At 64.6% G+C, this 18797-nt stretch overlaps 1 protein-coding gene across 3 annotated transcripts in view; it reads left to right on the plus strand.

Moving 5' to 3' along the window:
• NEK6 (NIMA related kinase 6) overlaps window positions 1-18797 on the plus strand; it is a 72953-nt gene that overhangs the window by 52174 nt on the left and 1982 nt on the right. For all 3 annotated transcript variants that reach the window (XM_045846033.1, XM_045846032.1, XM_045846031.1), the window contains exons 6-9: window positions 1292-1400; window positions 2201-2308; window positions 10345-10439; window positions 16397-16510. In XM_045846033.1, the coding sequence (XP_045701989.1) occupies window positions 1292-1400; window positions 2201-2308; window positions 10345-10439; window positions 16397-16510 (426 nt within the window). The remainder of the gene's footprint in view (window positions 1-1291; window positions 1401-2200; window positions 2309-10344; window positions 10440-16396; window positions 16511-18797) is intronic.

Below are 18797 nucleotides of genomic sequence, written 5' to 3' on the forward strand. Positions count from 1 at the left end.
GGGCCCCACCCTGAGACAGGAGCCTCAGGGGAGCCTCACTGGGCTTTAGGGCCAGGCCGGGGGACCCCCCGGCTGTGACTGCCCCAGCTCTGCTGGGCGATCGGGCAGGTTCTGAACATCTCTCAGTGCAGCCCCTCATCGGGCGACGTCATCAGAAGTGGGTTAAGAGCCGGGCCGTCCTGGGCAGAAGGCCCGGGCTTGCGCTGTGACTCCACCACGTTCCAGTTACAATGTTGGCTGGTCGGCGAGATGGGCGCGGCCATCCCCGCCTCGCGCCCGCACAGAGGCTGCTCACGGCAGGTGCTTGGTGAGAGCCGGCTCATCGGGTCCTGTCCTCCACCCCACGTCCCCTTTCCCAGGCCTGAGCACGACCAGAGTCAGTCCCCACCTTCTCTGCGCCTTTGTGGCTGCCCTGAGGGAGGAGCCCGGGGCGTTGCCTCTGGCTGCTTTGGGAAAAGATGGGTGCTCTCGAGCAAAAAGCCCCTGAACAAAAACCTGGGACTGCGGTTATTGGTGTGTGCACCATTGCTGCCACCCCATCCCCATTCCAGCCTGGCTCACGGGAGACAGGACACCCCCCAGGTGGAGCGGGGTGCAATGGGGTGGGAAGGGGCTGTGGATCTGAACTGGGGACAGGACACGCTCCTTGTTTGCTCCTTCCAGGACCGTCTGGTTCCTTACAGCCCACTCTGTGCACCCTGGGTGGGTTTCGTTTTTGTTTGTTTTTTGTTTTTTTATTTTCTGGAGCACTACATGTATTTTTTCAGGCGGTGAAGTAGGTGAATTCCTGTTGAAACCAGGGGTCCATCTGAGAATGTCAGGCCTCTTTCCTTGAAGTTCTTGCTGTCTCTGTGACCAAGCACATGGGCTGGGATTTGCAGCTCTGTGGGGGGCAGCTGTGATTTAACCACCAAGCGAGTCTCAGGTGTCCCCATGCTGGGCCAGGCCGTGCCGTGGGGCAGAGAGAGGCCAGGCCAGTCCACCCCTGTGGGCCAGTGGGAGGAGACAGATGAGTGTGCAGGAGGTTCCAGAAAGAGTATGATTGAGAGCAGACCTCAAGCTGCGGTCCAGGCCTCCATTCAGAAAAGCCATGGGCGCATGCCTTCTGGGCCAGGACTGTCCTGCCCTCAGGGAGCTCACCCTAGACAGAGGGGACAGAGGACCTCGGAGGGCGATCGGGGCTGCAGTAGAGATGCAAACACAGCCACCGTGTCCCCCGGGCCAGGCGCCACCGGCCCCGCCTCTCAGCCCCTCACCCAAGCCTGTCCATCTGTCTGTCTCCCCACGGCAGTACTTCAAGAAGCAGCAGCGGCTGATCCCCGAGAGGACGGTGTGGAAGTACTTCGTGCAGCTGTGCAGCGCCGTGGAGCACATGCACTCCCGCCGGGTGATGCACCGAGGTGCGTGCGCGCCGCCCTCCTGGCCCCTCAGGGCGTCCCCGGGGAAGTTTGACCCCTTCGTGTCGCCCAGGCAAGCGGGTGTCGTGGTCTGGTCTGCCCTCAGCAGGGTCAGCAGTGGGCATAGCCCTGGGCAACACTGCGTCCACACACCTCCTGCCCTGTGTCCTGGGCCTCCCCCCGGAGGGTTGTCCCAAAAGCCAGATAGTCACGTGGGCCCCAGGGAACAGGGGCCACGCTCAGTGCACCGTCGCCAGCCCCCAGGACCAGCCAGGGGCCAGCACGGAGCGATGGAGCGGGTCGCAGCAAGGAGGGGTGGAGGGGCCGGCTGGCCAGGGGCGAAGGAAATGAGATGCTGACAGAGGAATGTTTCCAGAAGTTGACATCATCCCGAGTTGTGAGGAAGACGCCTTCTGGGTGCCAGGAAGGGTGCTGGGTGCTTTACACGGGCCACTTCACCGATTCCTCCACTCGGTGGTTCCAGCCGCGTCCTCCCGCCTGCTGCGTGCAAGCCACGGCCCGAGCCACTTGTCAGTACATCCTCAGGCGGCCTGCCCTGTGCCAGACACTGCCGTGGGTACGGGGACGCGGCTGTTAAAGAGGAGCAACAGCACAAAGCCCCCTGCCCTGCCGGGCCCCGCGGCAGCCCTGAGAGGCAGGGGGAGTGAGACCCATCTGTGGGTGGGGAAAGGGCTGGACGGGGGGGCGACGCAGGACTGGAGGCTGGGCCCCCCGTCCCCCGAGGGACTCTGCCTCCCTCCGCCCCTCCGATGCCCCACCAACCCCCTCCTCCTTCCCTGCAGACATCAAGCCTGCCAACGTGTTCATCACGGCCACGGGCATCGTGAAGCTCGGGGACCTCGGCCTGGGCCGCTTCTTCAGCTCCGAGACCACCGCGGCCCACTCCCTGGGTAAGGGGGCCTGTCTGCGCCCCAACAGCCCCGGTCCGGGGGTGGGGCGGCCCACGGGGGAGACATGAACAGTCTCCCCACTAGCCTTTGGTTAGTGAGCAGAGGAAATGCCTTTAGAACCGAAACTCGGCTCGCCTCTTCAGAACGGTGGCTCGGAGGGAGTAAACCGAGCCTCGAGGGGCCCTGCTCGGGTCTTCCCTGTGTCCTCCAGCCCGCTGGCCCCTCCCGTGTGTGGAGCGGGGCGATGTGGCCCTGTCCCGGCACGAGGCGGTCGCTCCGTCTCTCTCGCGGCTGCTGCGCGGTGCTCCACCGTGGCTGCGCCGCACTCAGGCCGCTCCTCCTGCTGGGGAACGTTTGAGCCATGTCCAGTTTCTGTCTTTTAAACGGGCCGTTCTGACGCTGTGGGGGCTGAGTGCTCCCCGGAGGAGGCGGCAGTGTGGCTGGACTGTGAGGAGTGACTAGGAGCGGGTGGGGCGGCAAGCGGGGGAACCGGGCGAGCTGGAGAGCCCGGTCCCCAGGACCTCGGGGGGGCAAGGAGGGCCGCGGGGCCTTGAATGCCGAGCTCGGGGGGCAGGCATCATCCCAGGAGTGCGGGAGCGCCGAGGGCTTGTGGGGCAGAGACCGCGTTGGGGGTGTGTTTCGGGTCACGTGAAGCCGTGTCGAGCTTCAGAACCCGCGTGCCGACTGCACGGCTGATGGGAGACTGGGAACGGTGGGCACTGGAGACTTTTGCGTCTGACCAGAACAGAGTAGCCAGCAAAGCCGCCCAGGGGGACACAGACATGGGACTCCCTGTGCGTTGCAGCAAGAGAACCCGCGGTTCACCAGGGCACGTGGGACATTTCAAAGGCGAGCAGGGCGTCCCCCGTTCCCGAAGCTGTCCCAGCTATTTTTTTGTGGGGCAGGGGAAGGTGCTCGCAGGCCCCCCTCCCTGTGCGCCCGCGAACACCTCCGTCGAACACCACTGTGTCCTCCGCCCCACTCCATGGCCCCAGCCAGTGACTCCCGTCCTCTGACCCCGGGTGCCTGCAGCGTGCCGCACGTACACACGGCCTCTGGTGCCGGCTGGGGGGGGAGGGGGTGGGTGCTTGCTGGAAGACACTCCTTCCCAGTGGAAACTGTCGCTGTGCACCCAGGCCCTGCTGGCTGAGAGGCGCTCAGGGCACCGCACACCGTGGTGGCCCTCGGGACCGACAGCTCCGAGCTGTTTGTAACGAGTGTAAGCGCGTGAGCATGAGTGTGTGCACACATGTGCTCGTGAGTGCCTGTGAGTGTATGTGTGAGCGCACGCACACGTGAGTGTGGGGGATGGGTTGTGAAACTCTCCGTTGCATCTGACGCTGGAGGACACCCGGCACGTTGCTGGTCTTCCGTTGTCTCGAGAGGAGAGCGCCGCCATCCCACGGGGTCGCGCCCCTGGGTTCTCGCCTCCAGGAGCCCGCGAGGAGCCTGAGCTCCGGGGAGCTCCAGCAGCTCCTCCGAGTCCCCAGCGGCAGAGACCAGCCTCCAGTGCAGGCCCCAGCTTGCTGCACTGGGCTCCGGAGCCTTGGGAGGTGCTGCTGGGTTTCCCGCCTGAGCTCGGCCACCGACTCGCTCCTGGGGGACCCCTTGTCTCTCCCGGTCCCCTCAGACCCTTCTCTCCCTGCGGATCAGGGTGTCTGTCAGTGCGGGACCGTTCACCTCTCTGGTTGAAGAGCTTCAGAAAGGCCAGAAACTCGAGGCAAGCCGTCCAAGGGAAGAGTTCAAGCCACCGCCCCCTGTCCCCCGTCAGCCAGGTCCCAGCCCGCCTCCGTCCCACTGGGGTGGGTGTGGGTGTGGGGCGGGGGGACTGCGGCGCTCATCAGGGCCGGTTAGGATCACTTCGTTAGGAACGGGAGGATACGGGCTCCGCCCACAGCGCGTGTCTGTGACGTGACTGCTGCACTTATCGTGCTAATGAGGGGGGACTGGAACGTGGGGACGTGCCGCGTCTGTGCACCGGGCTCTTCCTGAGGCCTCCAAGGGAGAGGGAGCGGCTGGCGGGGCGTGGTGGGTGGGCAGAGCCCTCCTGGGGTCTCGGTCCCAGAAGAGAGGGTGACAGCACAGAGCCAAAGTGCAGGACCCGAAGTCTCCAGGGCACAGGAGGAAGACCCCCTTTCCACAGCGCGATTCTGCAAGCAGCTGACGGAGCCTTGCACACGCAGCTGGGGAGGGACTGCAGTTACTGCCGTTGGTCGTGACCGGAAGAATGCCAGGGGCGCAGGGCTCCTCCTCACCTCACCCGTGCGTGGGTGTGGATTACACATCTGTGCACACCTACTATGTGGGGCCGCTGTGGTGGCAGCCACGTTGCCCCGGCAACCGCCTCCTCTCCAGGGCCGCTGCCCCGCTGGCAGTGCCACGCAGACCCCCTCTCCCCCTGCTGCCCCCCCCGGCCTCTCCATGCCTCTGTGTTTGCTAACACAGGGCTGGCATGAAAGGGCATTAGTCATGCCACGGCCGGGCTGACAGGTGCGGTACCCAGCGGTGGCAGAGCGGCTGCCTTGGTGTCAGGCGCAGGAGCCGTAATTAGAGCGAGAGGAGCGGGATGAGCGTCAGACGGATTACCAGGCAGCAGATCATATTTGTCAGGGAGGATGGCATACATAAAAATTAAGTGACAGTACACGCCGGCGTAATGAAAGAAAAATGAAAGATTTGCCTATACACAGCGCACGAGCTACAAGCGCACGTCTCGCTCCAAGCAGCGGCAGCCGCTGCAAGACAAATTGTGGGGCTGGGAGAGTGGGCCCCGCATCTCTGCGTCTCTGCAGCCGTGGCAGGCGGGGCAGCCTCCGGTGGGGGCAGGGCGGGGCGGGAGGGAGGCCATCTCACACTCGTTAGCCTCTCTGTCCCTCCCTCAGGGAGAGGGGTTGGGGTGCGCTGGCTTTCCTGGGCCCCGGCCTGGCCACAGGGCATCTGTTCCTTCCTTCTCTCTCCCCTGGCCTGGGTGCAGAGGACGTGAGATTAGGCAGCTTTCCCCACTTTCAGGAGGGCCCCCCCACACTGGTGGGGGACAGACAGCCAGTCCCAGGGCGGCACCGTATGGAGACAGTGGAGCTGCCTCCTGAGGGCCCACTGTGTGCAGGCGCAGCGCTGAGCTCCTCGGAGGAAGAACCGGGGCCGTGGGGCTGCCCCAGCCCCTCCCAGAGCTGCGCTGTGCTTCAGCTTCTGCAGCCCCTGACCTCACCGAAGAGGTGGATTAACAAAGAAGGCAAAGCTGAAAGCAAAGCTGAAAAGCATTTTGCTTTTGAGAAATCATCCCACCCAGGCTTATTGTCTCCACTGGACAGATGAGGAAACCGAGGCTGAGAAGGGAGTGGGCACTGCGGCCCTTGGGGCGTGCTGGCTCCTCCCCAGACACAGGCCTGCGTGCTGGGACGTGCACTCGTGTCCCGGTGAGCTCTCTGGGTGCAGGAACGCCTGGGGAACCTAGGGCCCGGCCACTGGCGGGAAGCCCATCCAACCTCACAGCTGTGGGCTGTGTGGGACACTGGGCTTGTCCTGAGCTGGGGCAGTAGGGCGGGGCCTCCTGTCCTTGTGAGTGCCAGCACCCCTGCCTGCCATTGGGGGGGACTCCGTGGAACATTTGCCCAGTGGGCTCATGGTCCCCACAGCCAGGCATCCACCAGGGCTTCCTCCCACCCACCCCAGCAACCCAGGACACCTGGGCACAATTGGTCTGGGAAACTGGTTTCAGCGAGTGGATCCCGGGTTCTGAGTGCTGACACCTGGGTAGGAGGTCAGGGTGGTCACCCCTATCCAGCCAGGGGTGCCTGCCTCTTCTGCCTCATCTGTGGCATTTTTGGGGACAAATTGGTAGAACGAGACCGGCAGATTCCAGAGAGGGAAGGGGAGGGTCTCAAGGGGACAGCAGGTGAAGAATCGGCCGGGCCTAGGACGCAAACTGCAGCTCGTCTGTTTGCTCATTCATTCGCTCAGGGAGGATTGGTGCCAGGTCCCGACCGAGGCCCCGTCCTCTGGGGCCTGCAGCCTGGGGGTGGGGATTCGTTAGAGTCTGCCCCAGAGCCGAGCACTGTTCCAACAGTTACACCCCGGGTGTTGCCTCGAGGAGCACTCCGGGCCCCCGGGCTGCAGGTCGCCACCCCCGCCGGGGAGCAGGTGAGGAAGCCCGGGCACGGTGAGGTGAGCACCTGTGCGATGCAGGTGCGGGGGACGAGGTGCGGGCGAGGCAGGGCCGCGCCTCAGCTCTGCGTCCGAGGGGCCCTGCGTGAGCCCCGGAGACCGGGAACACGGAGGGCTGTGTGGGGTCGGAGACGCGAGCCCCCGAGCTTCGCGTCTGTTCGGGAACCCCGTGTGGGGACGAGAAGGAGGCAGGTGTTTGTACAGTGGAGTCAGTGCCGATAAAAGTACGATGTTTTTCCAAGGTCGCCGCTTCTCCCGAGGGCTGTGTGTGGGTCGGCATGGGTGGGGTCGGCTGGTGATTAACTTAAGGACTTGATAGTAAGTGGCTACACCGGCGAGCCTGGCGGGGGGTGTGCGCGCACACGTTGCTAACCAAGGGTCCAGCGTTGCCGGGAGCAGGGACAGTCTGGGCGGCCGCAGACGCCAGGCTGAGGACCTGGCCTTCCTCCTCCGGGCAGTGTGGAGCCAGCCAGGCGTGGGGGCACGGTCCCTGCTTTGGCAGGTAGGATGGGCGGGAATGGAGGGACAGGGGAGGCCAAGGCAATCAGTTGTCCAGGCGAATGAGGGCAGCAGGCAGCGGGACCGAGGAGAGGGGACGCCTCAGGGTGCGGGGCCTGGTTGGGTGTTGGGGGTGGGGCACAGAGCGACCACAGCCCAGCTCACACTGCCCAACACCGAGGAAGCTGCTGTCGGGGCTCCAGAGCCTCCCTGGCTCTTGCCCCGCCCTCCACCATCCTGGCCCGCCCCGGGGTCTGTGGGCCGCCAGGCCTTCCCGGAGCCTTTCAGCCTGCAGAAGGCGGTTCTGTCCCTATTTCACCGATGGGGGAACCAAGGCCAAGGGGGCGTTCAGTCCCTCCTGGTGAGGGGCCGACGCAGGCCAGGCCCACTGGGCGCGGCTCCCAGGCCGCCCTCAGCCCCGTCTACGCTGTCCAGTCCCCCCTGGCCGGTGGGTGCTGGCGACACCGCGTCTCTCCGGCCGTTTGTTTTCTCCACCGCCATGCGGGGAAGGAGTGCAGGCCGCAGGCGCCGGCCTCTCCTTCACGGGAAGTCTCTGCCCTCTTCATAGCTGATGAACACGTTTCAGACACCAGGTGTGTTTGGACGGGAATGGCGCATCTCGGGGACGTGGGGTCCTTCTTGAATCAGCCTCCGCTTTGAGGCCCGAGGTTCTCCTCCGATATCCAAGGAGGGGTCTGAAATCTGGGCGTTCCAGGTGAAGACGCAGGGCAGTGGGGTGCCTTAGGCCCCTCTCTCGTATGCAGAGCTCGGCCCCCGCTGTGAGGAGGGAGGGTGGCGGCCCCGAGCTGGCTGGTCCGAGGGGAGGGGATTTGAGACCGGCCCGAGTGCCCACCGAAGACCCCCTGGGGCCCGGACGAGGCCTTCGGGGTACCGCCCCTGGCCAGCGTCTCCCATTCTTTCCCAGAATCGCGTCCTCCAGGGTCCACTCCAAGCTTGGAACCTCTTTGAAGTCTCTTGTCTTACTCTGAAAGCTCACGTGAGTTGTGCATTATGCGTCAGAATGTTTGAGGACTTGTCAGTATAAAAGTCAGGTTTACAGACTTCATCCCAGGGGACGCTGGCAAAACAGGAGGCGGTGCTGTGTTCACCGCCTGCAGCTTTAAGGCTCACAGACCAAGGCGGCGGAGCAGGCCCTCCCCTGGGCCGGGGGCCTGCAGGATCTGCCCCGGTGCCCCCCAGGGCCAGACCAAACTGCCCTCAGCTAACACGTCGTAAGTCCGTTTGTTCCACAGACGTTTCCAAGCATCTGAAGGGGTGGCGGGGCTCTGCACAGCCCCACTCGGACTGTGGCGAGCACCAGACCTCCCTGGAGCCTGAGAGATGCAGGTGTTCTGGGCCGGCCCTGGTGATTCCGATCCCACGGGTCTGGGGTGCGGCGGGGAGCCAGAGTTTCAATGAGCTCCTTCAGGGGGTTCAGCTGCAGCCGCTGATCAACCCAGCCTTTCCTCGGTCCACTGGCTCCTTCTGGACAGTTCCTGGGGCGGGCAGCTCACTACCTGTCGAGGGGCTCGCTCCTGGGAAAGCCCACCACCATGTCTGAGCTCAGTTACCATCGGGCACGGACGGGTCAGCGGGCCGCCGGTTGGGTAGATGAGCGACGATGGGTGGACAGTCACGGGTGGGGGCACGGACAGACGGACTGTTGAACGGATGGACAGACGAACAGATGGCGGGCGGGTGGATGACGGATGGACAGACTGATGGGTGTCTGGCACCTGCAGCACTGGCATCCAGAAGGAGGTCCAGACGACATTTGGGCGTTTGCCTTTTGCCTGCCACACCAGTGGGGCGTGGGGCAAGAGCAGAAAGAGCAGCGAAGGGGCAGGTAGGGTGGAGATTCGGGGGGGAGGGTTGGTGCGCTCCCCAACCTTTCTGTCCCATGGGCCCACGGCGCTCGCCACGAGGAGTGCTGAGGCAGGGACCAGAGCCCCGGCAGGGGGAGAGAGGGGTGACAGAACAGAGGGGCAGACCAGACGTCCTCCCTGAGTGGCCAGCGCTCCCTGGCCGGGGGGAGGGGCGGTGTGGCTGGACCGTAGAGGAGCTCTCAGGGAGGCACAGGGCGCTGCATGTGCAAAGGCGTGGAGGTGCAGCAGACTGGGGGTGGGGCTGGGGGGAGGGCCGGTGCAGGGGACTCGAACAGGGGCCGGCACTCAGAGCCTTCGCTTTCAGGACCCGGCCACCGCGCAGGCCCTCTTTCCCAGAGTCCCCCCCAGACGCCCAGGCAGATCTCAGATGAGCAGAGGACGAGACTGCGGGGTGGCAAGGGGTGTCAGGGCTGGCCCACACGTGCGGCCAGGAAGGGGCTTGGCCACGGGTCCCAGGGTGCAGTGCAGCCGGACGGCGGACACTGCCGTCCCGCACGGAGGACAGGACCTCCGACCCCCTGCCCCTGCCATCTCAGTGTGTGCCCGGTCGGCCCCGCGTGGCTGTCCCGTGCCGGGGGCGGCCCCCACCTCCCAGGCACACCCAGGTAGCGGGTGGCCGTACTTCAGGGTGCTTTCGATGAGGAATGAGAAAAACAGCCTCGTTCCCTGTGCTTCCTGTCCATTGGATGTTCCCTTCGTGAAGTGCCTCTTCGGGTTGTTAATTTGAGGTCGGGGGTTGCCTGTCTGCTCCTTACTGATTTATAGGAATGTTCAAATGTCTTCTGCATACGAGGCCCCTGTTGGTCTGTGTGTGGAGACTTTCCTCCCTGGCTGCGCCTTTGAACTGTGTGAGTGGCTTTTTGGTGAACTGAGGTTCCTAGTTTTGATGGAGTCCAGTTTACCAATCTTTTCTTTGAGGGTGAGTGTCTTTTCTGCCTGGTGTAAGAAGTCTCGGCCAATCCCCAATCTGGATGTGCCAGTCCGTGCCAGCCGAGGGTGGCGGCTGAAGGCTCCGTTTCTGGAGCCTGAAGATCTGAGTTTGAACCCAGTCTGGCTGCTTTTCTGAGTCTCAGTTTCCCCATCTGTAAAGTGGGACGCCTGCTCATGGGGCTGTTAGGGACACAAATGAGCTAACACGTGTGACATGCTCCGTCCCCGTGGACAGTGGCGGCTGGTCAGTTGCTTCCCGGAGCTCGGCTGCCGTGTCCCATTCCCTGGGTGTTGACGGAAACCCACATCCCAGATGCCCAGCCCCGAGACCGATTCTCAGGCCTGGGTGGGTCCCTGTGCCTGGGGGCTTCTTGTGCCCTGCCAGCATGGGCGCCTCCAACCCAGCCTGGCCCTCTCCTGTAGAAGAGAAGGGGATGGGAGGAGAGGGAACAGGCTGCCCGGGTCCCTGTGAGACTGAGCCCGGGCCTCCCCCAAGCCCTCGTGCCCCGCCCCTGCACAGAGAGTAAGCACCCACCCCGCCCCCTTGCTGTGTTTCAGTGGGGACCCCCTACTACATGTCACCGGAGAGGATCCACGAGAACGGCTACAACTTCAAGTCCGACATCTGGTCTCTGGGGTGTTTGCTGTATGAGGTGAGCCCAGCGGCGCCCGCGGCGGACCCCCTGCAGGGCGGGGTGCACTCCGCCAGCCCAGGGTGGGAGCCCAGGGGTGGGCGATGTCTGCCTGTGCATCTGGGTCTGTTCCCAGATCTGGTGGCCATCCGGAGTGGAGGGACAGGCGCGTGTCTGGGCCTCGGTAAGCTCAGACACAGCACAACATGTGAACAAATGATGCCCCCACCCCTGGGGCCCCAGACGCCTGGGGGTCTGGGGAGCACAGGCCGCTCGCTTTCAGCCGTGAAGCTGCCGGGGCAGGACGGCGGGAGGCCTCCTCTAGTAGCTCCAGGCTGGGGGCCACACCCTCCCGCTACCCCGGCCCCAGACGAGCCGGTGCTGGAATTCCCTCCAGCTACCCCTCCAAGTCCAGTTGCTTCTTCGGGTAAAGACTGTGGCCACAGGGGCAGCTGAGGCCAGTGACAAAGCCAAGCCCAGGCCACATGCGACCCTGCCTGTCCCTGGGCTCAGTGCTCCAGCATCAACAGCCCTGTCCCCCCAAGTCCCACCCAGCCTGGGTCTGAGCAGGGGATTCCAGCCTACCCCTAAGAAGCCATCGTCCACCCGGATGTCTGTCCTGGGGGGCGGCGGGGGGGGGGGGGTTGCTGCTCTGTGTCTCCCAGGACCCAGCAGGTGGCCAGAGGGGGCCATTCTGAATTAGCGTGTGTGTGTGTGTGTGTGTGTGCGCATGCACACGCAGCTCACATAACTGAGGAAATGTGGGTAAGAGAGAAGCAGGGTCCTGGTGGGAGCCCAGACTTTGGTCAGAAGGACCCGAGTTCGAAGCTCACTCCCCCTCAGTGCCTGATGACCCCAGGGCGGCTCTACACCCCCAGTCAGCCCGGTGCAAAATGGGGCCGCGCCTTGCCTCCTTGTGGGGTGTGAATGGCCTTGCTCCTCCTCGCTGTCCGCCAGCCCCTAACCCACTGCGGGCCCAGCAGCTGGTGCTGGCTGCCTGCCTCTGGCCGCCGGGCTCCACGGCCGACCACGTCTCCCTTCTGTCTGGGCCCGCGGGAGGCCTGAGCGCAGCCCAGCCCCCGCCCTGCCCCGCGGAGGGCGCAGCTTTGCCCTCCTGCCCTCGTGGATATTGCCCCTGGTCCAGATGGTTGGGTCCTTAGCTTTCCATTGTGAACCTGGGGTTTCTATAAGCCGCAGCCTGCCTCTGTGAACCTCGAGGGTCTCCAAACAGACCCCCAGAGACGCAGACCAGGGTGGGACAGGGGCATGTGGGAAGGACGGCAGCTGCCCTCCGCACCTCGCCATCCACGCTCAAGCCGCCCTGCTCTCTGCCCGAACCCTTGTCTCAGCCCCCAGAGGCAGACGCAGCCCAAGCGCGTCCGCAGGGCTTGCCTCTCGGATCCCCGGCCAGGCGGCCCTCCGAGTCCTCGTCTCGGGCGCCTAAACGCAGGTCTAATGACACAGCGTCTACGTTAGCAGCTCCCTGGCACGGAGGCGCTGGGTCGCCAGGTTGATTTATTTGTTGGCGGCGTCTGGGGCCACGCGGCTTGCAGCCGGTGAGGGACATGTCAGCCGTGTGAAATGGATGACATCCATCAGTCACATCCCGTGGGCATCGATGTCCTCGGGGACCGCAGGGGCTGATCTCAACCTAGTGGCCCTGGGCCTCCCACAGACGTGGACCTCCGTGGCAGGTGTGGCCGGTCGTGGCCAGCCCCTCTGGGGGTGACCGTCGGCAGGGGCTCCGCCCTGAGCTGCCGCCGCCCCTCTCCCCACTTCCGCAGCCCCCGGGGGAGCGGGGAGCAGAGTGTATGTTTTCCCAGCAGACAGGGAGGGAGAGCATCTGAGCCCAGGGCCCGGTAATTGGAAGGAAGCATCCCGCAGGCACGGCTGGAGCTCCCGCCCCACAGCCCGCGGTGTGATCCGGGGCGCCAGCCTGAAGAGCTGCGACAGGGGCTCCCCGCCAGCCCCAGGCCGCGTGCCTGAGGATCTGGCGTGGCCCCGTGGAGCACCCTGGGCCCTGAGCCAGGGGAAGCCTGCGCCTGCCGGGGCCGGGCCTGCCCTTCCTGGGGCCCCAGCGAGGACGGGAAGAATCAAAGCCCCTTCCAGGTCTCCTGCGGCTGCCGGGGCCCGTCACCGCGGAGACGGTGGTTTCGTGTGACATAAAATCACTCCCTCTCTGTTCTGGGGGCCAGAAATCCAGAGTCACTGTCAGGGGACCGAGGGCAGGGTGCCCTCAGGGCTGGCTCCTGCCCCGTCGCCCCCTCGACACACATCCTGCTCTTCCGCAGCCACATCCCCCTCCGCCTCCCCCTTCGAAGGGCGCCCGTGGTTGTGTTGAGGGCCCGCCTGGGCCACCTGGGGTGGTATTCCAGCTGGGGAGTCTCAGTTTAACCACACGGGGTGACACATCCACAGGCCCCAAGGACTGGAACGAGGACGTCGTTAGGGGCCGATGTTCGGCACCACATGTCCGCCAGGGACCCCCTCAGGTCACCCAGGGTGCTGGTGTCAACCGGGGCTAGAGAGGAGCCCCCAGAGCACTACACCTGGCCCGCGCCCCCGGGGGGTGGGGGGTGGGTACCCGAGGGCTCTGTCTTGAAGTGGGCAGCACAGGAGGGGCCACGGCCCTGGACGTGGAATCACAGAACAGCACCAGCTCTGTCCCAGCCTCGTTCTAAGGGAGGAAACTGAGGCCCAGAGAGTTGGCGAGACCTCCAGGTGTCACGCAGCCCCCCCGTGGACTGGAGCCCGGGCCTCTGCCGCCTCCCCAACCAGCAGGGCAGGCATGGCCTCGGCGGACAGACACCAGGTCTCTGCCCAGAGCCCCCGTGAGGGGAAAGCCAGGCTGTGAGGAGCTTCGGCGGCCCCTCCCCTGCCCTGGGAGCTCCAGCAGAGATGCCAGAGTTCAGCCACGTTGGAAGGAAGGCCCTGTGCTTTGTTTTCATTACCCAGCACGCCCCGCGGAGGCGCCCAGCGGGCTGCCCGGCTCTGCGGAATTTATTTATCTACAAGGGAGCTGAAGGAATCGGCTCATTCGGTGCCAGCCCCAGGGTCCACAGCGGGGGGCCGGTAGGGGGTGGGGGATGCTCACAGCTGCCTCCAGGGGCCCGCGTGGGACCGAGTGCAGGCAAGAGAGCAGGCTGGGGACGAGAGCGAGGACCGGCCACGCCTCGCTGGGATCCTGCTCTGGGATTCTGGCCCGAGCCGGAAAAGGGTCTGGATGCCCTTGCCTTGTCGGGTAGCAGGCTGCTGGGCGACGGGGCTCTGGGCCCAGACTCCGGGACCTCCTGGGGAGATGCGGGGTGATGAGAGGGGATCCGAGCCCCTGGCAGGGCGGGAGGCCCAGGCGACCACTGCCCTCCCTGCGGCGGGGTCCCCCTGCGCCCTCCGACAGCTCCTCCGAGCCATCCCAGCGGGGGCCTGTGCCCACGCTCTCCCGTTTCCTGGGCTGTGCGTCCGCCCAGTGACGCCAGGCAGAAAACGTTCCACGCCTGAGGAGCGGTGCTCAGAGCCACGGCTTTGGCGGTTCTCACGGGGCAGCCGGGGTCTGCTGCAGGAAGCAAATCCTCCTCCCTCTGCCCGGTGCAAGGAGGGCGGTGACCGGTACAGGGAGACCGGGCCGTCCCGTGGGGTCAGCCTGCTCCAGTGTCCGGAGCAGCCGCAGAGCCGCCCACCCAGCCCGATGCCCTGCTGCGGGTGGGCGGCCCGAGGCCGACACTGGAGGGGGTGGCTGCTTCCTCTGGAGTCGGCGTGTATGGGCTCTTGTTTGCTCGGGAAGCCCTCTTGCCTTCCCTGGCATAGCCCACCTCAAACCCTGATTGAGACGCTTTTCCCAAACAGCATGGGGAAGGTGCAGGAAGGAGGGAGAGACCATCCAGGAGGGGATGGCGGGTATCAGACTTGCCTCGCCAGCTTCTGGGGCCTCTCCCGGAACCGCAGACGGCGAGGTTTGTGCGAGCACCAGACTAGCTTGTTGAGAGCATCGCCGAGTCCCTCTCCCAGGCCGGGCACGTGGAAAACCAGAGCCTGTGTCCGTGGGCCGACGTTCAGACGTCCTTTCCACTCCGAACAGAAACCCGTTACAAGAAAACCCATCCTAATCCCCTGCCCCAGCTGGGAGGGCACCCAGGTCACCCTGAGGGACCCCGGAGCCTCAGCTGCTCTCCGCTGTGGCAGCAGAGGTCCTTTCGAAAATGCCCACTTGACCCTTTGCACCGAGGGTCTCGTTTTCATCATGGGAAATGGGTCACCCAAGCGATGCCATTTTGCGCACGCGGGGGCAAAGGCAGCTCGAGGCCAGGCTGGCGGAGCCCCAGGGGGCAAGACCTCCACACACGCCTTCCCTGCCCGGTGCTGGGGCCACGCTCTCTGCGTGGCCTGTTCTCGGTTCAGACGCATTCCCCGCCCTCTCAGAGGGGCCCGGAGCCCCGGTCACGGGAGCAGAGAGAGGTGAGGTTGGCCCCGAACACCCACGTGGACGCAGTTGGCCCGGCCCAGGCGCCTGGGCCCACAGGTGCCGCCCAGACACACTCCTGGGCCCGGGTCAGAGGAAGCCCCCACATGCAGCCACGGCTGCGTCCCCAGTGGCCACTTGTGAAACCCAAGGGCGCTGCCTGGGCCCTGAAGCCCCCGGGGTTCAGAGGGGAACAGAGGATGGGCAGACAGGGGAACTGAAGCCAACAGACACTCACAGGCCCGGCTGCCTTGGCCACCCCCCTGCCCCCCCGGCCCCGAGATAGGCAGGGCTCGCTGGGCCACCCTCCAGGCCAAGGACAGGGAGGCTTCCCCCAGAACCCCAGGGCCCCACCTCAGCCAGCGACCAGGAGCCCTCCTCGCCCGGGGCCCACGCAGAGTGGCCTTGGCCGCCTGGCTCCTCCAAGGGGACGAGGGCAAACGGACAGACAGGACCAAACACCTGGTCGGTTCGTTAGCAGGAGGCGCTGGGCGGCCTTGTGGCAGCAGGCCGCAGCGAGTGGGAGTGGCAGGGAGCACTTGAATCCCATCACGGACTAATCAGCAGATGGGGCTGCCAGCGCTGTGCTGGGGTGCCTCCCGGAGCTGCCCCTGGCTCCCTGTGCCCCCTTGGAAGACACCTCCAACAGTGCCCTGAGCAGTGGCTGGGGTGTCCGCTGCCCTCCAGGAGGGGGAGGCCTGGCCACTGTCTGACTGGGTGGGAACCGACTGGGTGGGAACCGACTGGGGCCCCCGCAGTCCTGATAGCCAGCGCCCCAGGAGCCGCCCGCCCTCAGGGCGCAGGTGGAGCCCCTTCCTACATTAGGGACAGAGACCCAAGGCCAGACACACAGCAAACACCCAGACTTTCTGCGACAGAGGGCCCCAGGCCCCTGCATCCAGGGTGGCCGGTGGCCCGGCTTCCTCCTCCTGCCGCCCGCCCCCCACCCCACCCCCTGAGGACCTGGGTGTCCAGCTTCCACAACAGCAGCAGCCGGGCCTTCGGTCAGCAGCCCTGCAGTGGTGGGCTGGCAACCAGTGAGATGCCCCCCACCCCCATGTTTGTCCTTAGGTGACTCCCTGCATGGATTACCTAAATAGACACCCTCCCACGGGTGTGTTTGGGATTTGCTTCTCAGAAATGTAGGACGCCGCCCCGAGAGGACCTGCAGGGGCCCAGGCACCCACCCTACGGCGCAGAGCCCCTGCCCCACCGTGTGCCCCCCCCATGGCCCAGCCGGCCCCCGAGAGCCGCGGCGTGAGGCGGGTGCGGGCCAGCGCGTGGCCAGCCCTCGGGATTTGGGGGACTGCCTTTCAGGTTTTGTCACTGAAACCCTGGTCCCGTCTGATCTGCTCACACAGCAAGAAGCGTGTGCAAAAGCCCCTCCTGTTGAATTCCAGCGTCCTCAGGGCTTGGGGGAAGTCCTGTGGGACAGGGGAGGTTGTGGGGCCCGGAGATGGGCCGCACCCCAACCTGGACTTCCAGGCTGAAAACCCCTCTCCCCCCACCCCCTCCCCCGCAGATGGCAGCTCTCCAGAGCCCCTTCTATGGAGACAAAATGAACCTCTTCTCCCTCTGCCAGAAGATCGAGCAGTGTGACTACCCACCTCTCCCTGGAGAACATTACTCCGAGAAGGTGAGTGGCTGCCCCCGGCCGGACCGGGCCAGCCCCAGAGGGCCTCCTGGGGAGGGGGCTGAGCTCAAGTTCACGCCAGGGTAGATGAAGGGGGACTTCTGGGAAAGTGGCTCGGAGGGAAAAGGAGACAATCGCTTCTGAAGGGCTCTCGGACACCAGGTCTGCTCGGCCCCTCCCCGGGCTCCGCGGGTGCCGGGCAGCGGGAACCGGACACAGAGGCCAGAGGTGGCCCTGGCTGGCCCCACGCCACCGCTGGCCGCCGCCCCGCTCCTGTGACAGGAAACCGGGGCGAACAGGCTGGTCTGTTCGCTGTCACAGACCTAAGTCGCACCTTGGGGTTTTTGTTTTTGACATTTCACACCAGGCGCAGGGGCTCTGGCCGCGGACTCACGGGCTCTGACAGGTCTGGCATCGGGCTGTGTCAGGCACCACGTGTGAGCTTCGTCTTCCTCAGTTCCGTGACCTTGAAAATAGGGGCAGCGTTTGCCTTCATGAATAAAACGCGGGGATGAAACGGCAGGTTTTCAGCACAGCGTGGCTGAGCGTGTAGAAGGAGGTGCAGGTTTGCACGCTCCCCCCACTGTTCTTGGGCGAGACGCTGAACTCTTCCGAGCCTCAGTTTCCTCACCTGTAAAGTGGGGCTAACCCTAGACTCTGCCTCACAGGGTCCGTGTAAGGACCAAGGGAATGCGTATGATGTGCTCAGTCCAGCACTGGGCTGACATTGACCCCGTCGCTGTCCAGAGTAGCCTCTGGATATAGCACAGGGCTTGGCTCAGAGGAAATGCTCAGGAAGCATCAACTATTTCCTTCTTTCTGTTCAAGGTTAATGCTAGTAGACCCATGATTGTGATTTCTCTCCAAGGTCAACACTAGCGGGGGGTGGAGTCCGAGACCTCCCCAGGCAAGGCCACAGGCCCTGCGCTGCCTCCTGATAACGGCATCTCACGTTTATGACCTACTCCGCTGGACCCTCCCCCGTCCCATTTTACAGTGAGGAAACCGAGGCACAGGCGGGTTAGGCCACTTGCCCAAGGTCACATCCCTTGTAAGTGGTGGAGGCGGGGTGTTGTGAGCCCAGCCTTGCTCACGGGCTGCGGGCTCTCAGAGGTGTCCAGTACCCTCGCTCGTGGCTTTGCATCGGCGGCTCCCCACACCCCTCCAGTGCCCTTGGAAGGAGGACTTACGCTCTGCAGTGGAAGTTTCCAAAAACAAAAAAAAAAACCAACACCACCACCACCACCACCCTAGTTCAAGTTCTTGACCTAGTTAATGGTTGCACTTGGTTTTTCTTCTCACCTTTTAAGTTTTGAATTCTGTACTATGTGGAAGCAAGAAGCCTGGTAGGCGCAAATCCTAACTTCTCTGTGCCTCAGTTTCCCACCTATAACCGGGAGCCACAGTCTGCCTGGCAGAGGTGAGGCCCTCCGCCCCTTCTCCAGTCGCCCCACCGGTGTGAGCTCCGGCTCCCCAGAGCCCCGGCCTTCCCAGGGAGGCGCCCCTTCCCAGGCCACGCGTCTGGGAGCGAGAGGGACCCCGCGGCCCTGGAGGCCCCCTCGTGCACCTCGCTTTTGAAGTTCCCTCACTCACCTCTTAGGAATGGAAATAGACACATTTTGCTTCTCTTGAACTGTGAAATTCTCAGACATGCACTTCCTGCCCACTGCATGGTCTACTCAGAGCGACAGTGGGGGGCACATAAACTTCGCCTTCCTCCAGTCTCTGCGGGTACATCACCTGTCAGAACCAAGCACAGCTGTCGTCCCCTGAACACGTGAGGAACAGTGTGTAAAAGGACCGTCTCCTCTTGGCCAACGGGGGGTCTCTGGGGGCGTCCACGCCAGGCGCCCGGCGTGTGCGCAGCAGTGGAACCCAGATAGGCGATGCGGTCAGAGGGTGCTCAGGGTGCCTGACCCCGCAGCACCGAAACCTCAGGCATGGCACGTGCATCACGCACAGTGGCCCCAGGACGCCCGCACGACCCTTCGGCCCGTCCCAGACCCCCTGAGCACGGCCCGGGGCCCACACAAGCCCCTTGTTCGGAGCCAGCCCTCTCCCACCGCTGCCCCTGACCCATGGGGCCGGCTGGCCAGCCCCTCCAGCAGCAGCTCTTTCCATGAAAAAATTGCGGTGAGCCCAGTGATGCAAGTTAAGATGTAGGCTTGGCTTTCTAAGGTCATTATTTTAATTACCATTAAAATAATTGGCACTCTGGCTATCGGAGGGGAGGGGATCCAGGCTTGAGGCGCCCCTCCCCACCCCCGTGGCGGGCGCAGCCTTCGGTGTC

The sequence above is a fragment of the Phyllostomus hastatus genome, unplaced genomic scaffold (assembly GCF_019186645.2).
Source record: "Phyllostomus hastatus isolate PE091 unplaced genomic scaffold, TTU_PhHast_1.1 phas_contig_495, whole genome shotgun sequence".
Taxonomy (NCBI): domain Eukaryota; kingdom Metazoa; phylum Chordata; class Mammalia; order Chiroptera; family Phyllostomidae; genus Phyllostomus; species Phyllostomus hastatus.